At 34.2% G+C, this 5,031-nt stretch overlaps 1 protein-coding gene across 13 annotated transcripts in view; it reads right to left on the bottom strand.

The window, feature by feature from the left end:
* The window catches only part of KCNMA1 (potassium calcium-activated channel subfamily M alpha 1), a 445,366-nt gene that overhangs the window by 62,383 nt on the left and 377,952 nt on the right, over positions 1–5,031 (bottom strand). For all 13 annotated transcript variants that reach the window (XM_019617570.2, XM_019617571.2, XM_019617572.2 and 10 more), the window contains one exon: positions 1,411–1,504. In XM_019617570.2, the coding sequence (XP_019473115.1) occupies positions 1,411–1,504 (94 nt within the window). The remainder of the gene's footprint in view (positions 1–1,410; positions 1,505–5,031) is intronic.

The raw sequence follows: 5,031 nt of genomic DNA, 5'->3' as shown, positions 1-5,031 counted from the left end.
TATGAAGAAAAGAAAAAAAAAAAAAAAAGGTTGTTCGGTGCATTTTCCTCTGTGAATCAATCTCACTTTCAGTTCTGTAGTCCAGACAGAAACAGAGATTTGTATAAGTTATGCCCTTAAATATACCCTATATTGCTGTAACAATTAACAAATATGGATGCTCCTTTCAGTGGCCAAACAAAATTTCTAGTCTACTGACTAAAATGGAAAGAGCAATATTACCTAGATGTATTCAAAGTTGTTAAAGGGACAAAATAATGTCAATAATAAAAGAAAAGCATGAATGATTTTATGTAAAGAGCTATACATTCATATCATTTATTTACCTTTAATTTCTGCAAATGCAGAATTTTACATACACCAAACCCCAAACTGTATGCAAATGCCTGTTCATATACCTAAGTTTAAAGTTTTTCTGTATATGTATGCAGTGGAAAAATCTCTGCTATGCTACTTAGTTCTGGATACAATTATGGATTGAGATTCTAGACTGACCACTTCAGATATGCAAAATAGAGGAGGAACAGCCTCCTTACAGAAAGCTTCACATCTACTATTTGATCCTGACTGACTTGAGCAGCCAAAGGGTAAAGTACAGTAGACAGAATGCATACGCCATATTATTTTAATGGATTCCGATTTCCTATTGCAGTTCTAGTTTTAACAACTCTCTTAGAGGAAAATTGTCCTGTGGAAGAAAACTACATAGTAATACAAAGATATTACAAGTGTAAAATAATGTACATACAGCAACAGGGGAAAAATATCACTAATGATGATGTTTTCATTACCTACTTTTAGAGTATATACTACTCTTTAAAAAAATCATTGCATTTCATAATTAACGTGCTTTTAGCCGAGAAAAATGCATTTGTTTTGAACTTTGCTTTGGCAAGTACATGGATTATTAGACTTTTTTATCAGTCTAAATCAATTAACAGAAATTTGATTTCAATCGACAGGATAAAAGGAAGGTAATATTCAGGTTCATTTTTGATTGTGATGATACATCTCACATATGGCCTTAAGTACAGAAAACAGTACTCAGAGGGAATCCAACAAAAAGAGAATTGCCTAAGGCAAACTAACCACACGAGTTCCTCTGATTGGTTAGTGCTATCATTAGTGCCACTGCTGTTTAAGAACTACACACGGGCAGGACAGGGTGACAGCTAAGACTTTAAAGCCTATGTATTTTTCAAACAGCCTTTCAAACTGTTTTTCATGACAGAATTTTTTTCAGCTCTATCATTAACTGCTGACAAGCTGACAGAATAAATACTTCAGCCTTTCAGAAACCATCTAACAATCTTTTTTTCCCACTGCCTCCCTTTATTTTTTGATGTGGGGGGAGGAGAAGAGGAAGAGAAGAAGAAAGGAGATGAAGATATGAGTTTCTTACAGTCTTACCTCATCAGTTTGGGTGAGGAGTTGGGTGAATTTCGCATGCCTCCATTTCGTTGCTTTTTTTTGGGTGATAGTGTTGACGGCTGCTCATCTTCAACTGGAAATATAAGGAACTCATGAGATTAAGCACTGTTCTACGTGGCATATAAAATACAAGTGAAGTAGCAAAGAACACACACTCTATGTCCATTCACGCACTGATATTTCATTGCTAACATAGGTCTAACAGTAATAAAAATCAAATACATGTTAGTCAGAGAAATTGGTTTGATGGAGAAGCAGGTAAGAGTACCAGGGTTTTGAACAAAGGCGTTCAAATTGGTTTCAGACTTCAAAAACATGGGAGGGAACCACAGTCGGGTTATTCTGAGCGTTATTTTTAGTTAATGCATGCTACAGAAAAGTAGGATTAGTGCTCTGCTATATTTCCAGAAAGATAAAGTACTATTTGCAATACAAACTTAACAGCTGCCAGCCTGCTTTTGCTAATGAGCCAGACACCAGTTGGTTCTTGCTCCTCACATGCCAAATAACAGAGTCTTCATGAAGAGATGTAAAATATTCAATGCCTTTATGTTCAATGATTCAGTTAGTCAGGACTGTGAGCGCAGCCTGCCATTGTGCACAGATCTCCAGCACAAGTCAGACCTCATCACTCCACCCCTCTCATAAAAGGGAGTTGTAACAGGATTGAACAGAATGAGGTTGAATGGTAGTGGGGAGACAATACCTGTGTAACAGAGGATGCATATGTTATGCAATCTTTTAATGAGGATGAGGTGCACTTTCAATGACAGATCAATTTCCAGTTCTAAAATTACTCTCAATTTTGTCAATCATAAACTGTTCTTAGATAACCTAAGCCATAACGTGCATTGCTTAAACAAGTGCAGCTTCCTAATAGCTCCTCTACAAGAATTAACTACCATCATTACTGGTTCAAGATCATTACTGTACTTAATAATCTGCACACAAGGTTTACATTTGCTAGCAAAGGGAATTATGCTTTCTATCTCATATTCACTCTAATGCTGAATTATTCTAATGGAAAGAAGGAAAAATAGACTTATTTCCTCCTTTTGTTAACTGGAAAATGAACTAGAAGGTAATACAGCTGACATCTAGAAATCTGCTAAAAGGCAAGAGATTAGCAGTAGTAGTAGCAGCTGAATTAAAAGAGCTTAATATACATTAGCAGTACACAAGCAAAAGCCGGAAAAAAATCAGCTTGCAGTGAGCTACATCGGAGGAACACCAAAACTACAAACCTGGATATGTGCCACCCTACATTTACCTGAGGACAAATTAGGTAATATTCTTCTCCTTTGGACCTTTTCTGACAATATTTTATTACAGTCTGTGTTCTAGTCTGTCATGTCTAGTTTTTAGCTATAAAAGTTCATTTTGCCTTAGTCAAAACTAAAGGATTAGGCCCTGAAAAGACAGATGTGCTGTCTTTTTAAGTGAGCTGGCACTACCTAACACATCCAGGCAATTGAAGCAAACTAGGGCATTTCAAATAAAAACAAAAACAAACAAACAAAACAGCCGAACAAAAAAATGCCCCAAGTAGTTGTGTAAATGTTTGTACATAATATAAGAACAATAACTGCCTTATAATTATTAATTCCACTAATTTAACTTTTTCTTCTCAGGCAGCATAAAGACAAAGACATCTTCTTCTGACTTGACTCGATTTTAGATGCTTATTGATTATTAGTTTATTCTTTGTTTGGCTGGGAGATAGATAAGCTCATAGAAAATTCTCAAGATTATGCAATTTGAAATTTTTTTTTCAGTGACATTTTCTTTCTGGGTTTAAGCTAGATCAATTCACTATTCAGTTTTTCTGTGACCAAGACCATGTGTTTTCAGAATTATTTTGTTTGTAATATCTTTTAGTTTCTGATTATTACAAAGATACAATTGATATGTTTCATTCTCCTAGTAGTAATAACTCTAAATTTCACTTAATTTTACTGGCTACTGTGGAGCTACAGAAAGATTGTCAATAGATTCAGTATTGTACCCTGACAATGTACATATAGTAAAGTATACTGCTATATGATTTTAATATAGTAAGAAATCTATATACCTATCATGACCACATGCAAAATCTAACAGGAGTACAACTGTAGATTGTGTTATATGCAGAAATATTTCTGTGAACAATAAAAAGCACTAGTAAGTAAGAGTACTTTATCAAGTTTTCAGCTAGTTAAAAAGACTCATCCAAGCCTTTCAAATACTAAACATAAAACACCAAAAATCTTTTGTCCTATAAGGTCCAACATTAATGTTCTCCAGTGCTAACAGTTGATACTATTTCGCCACCCAATTATAAAAGAAAATCTTAGTAGTAATCATTCAGAGTAACCACATATAGATTTCTAGCAGTCTGCTGTTACTTTTGATGCAGCATCTACAGTAAATAAACTCCCTCTTTTGATATGTACTTGTCATATTCAAACTATGTTACTATCACTAACTGCCTGTAAAGTCCAAGGTTCATGTGGTTCACTAGTTAACACGTCAGCAAATCTTTCTGAGATTTCAACTCATAACTAAAGTAATGCCCTTCTTAAGCCATGAGACCATTTATTTTTATTGCAGTAATGAAAGATAACATGTTAATCATGTTATGTTCAAACAAGATTTTGTTTTTCCATGAAATCTGTATGCAGTTCACAGCATCTCTAAAACTGCAAAAATGCAACTCCATCAGAACAAGAGAAGAGAATCTATGCAGCTGAAGAATATGAATGGATTGGAGACCATTATGGCGTGGTTCCTAAAAGCACTGCAATGATCACTCACTTCTTAGTAATAAGTAGGGTATAAAACATATTTAATGATTATCCTTCAGATACAATTATATATTTCCTGCATATTTGAAGAAATAGATCCAGCGAAATTTTTAGTAAAGTCATAAAATATTATTTCAGTTTCATGGTTTTTGCCTACATTAATTTAAAAGGGAGTCTTTGATGTGCTTGTTCTTAAGAAAGACAACCATATTTGAATAATGGGCTGTGATATATGACAACTCAACTCTGATACTCTATATTTGACTTAGTGCTTTTGTTACTGAGAATGTGCCCCCATTCTTAGTATATCTGATGTCTTTATGCTACAGGAGTTGTTTTAAAATACAGTCATATTATATTATGGAAACTTTCCTTACCAGCTTTCAGGAAAGTGCAAATAAGTTCAAGAATTGGACACACTATAGAATTTGAATTCAATCCAGCCTTTGAGTTCTAATAAATTTCAAGAGCTTATTTTACACATCCCTAAGTATAAAACTTAATATAGTGCTGTAACAATCTAGTATTCACTTGTCTATCAGACACAGAATCTAACAGTTTTGCAGTTCAGGAAGACTCAGTGCTAGAAAAATGTCAGGCAAATCTAATGAGGCTTCAGATACTCTGGTTTATGCTGGAGTTTAATTTAAAGTTACGCTGATGTTTTAACATGTTTGCTTATTCTTGAGTAAAGAGAATTCATTATTTCAATGACATAACCTCCAGACAATGTTCCATGAATTGATTTAAGATGTGCTGGTAATTTTAACAGCCTTAATGTGGAGTTGAACATCTGTAACAACACATTACTTTTTTT

Source organism: Meleagris gallopavo, chromosome 8 (assembly GCF_000146605.3).
Source record: "Meleagris gallopavo isolate NT-WF06-2002-E0010 breed Aviagen turkey brand Nicholas breeding stock chromosome 8, Turkey_5.1, whole genome shotgun sequence".
Lineage (NCBI taxonomy): Eukaryota > Metazoa > Chordata > Aves > Galliformes > Phasianidae > Meleagris > Meleagris gallopavo.
The sequence above is the reverse complement of the archived record's forward strand: the minus strand, read 5'-3'. Positions and strand labels throughout refer to the sequence as shown.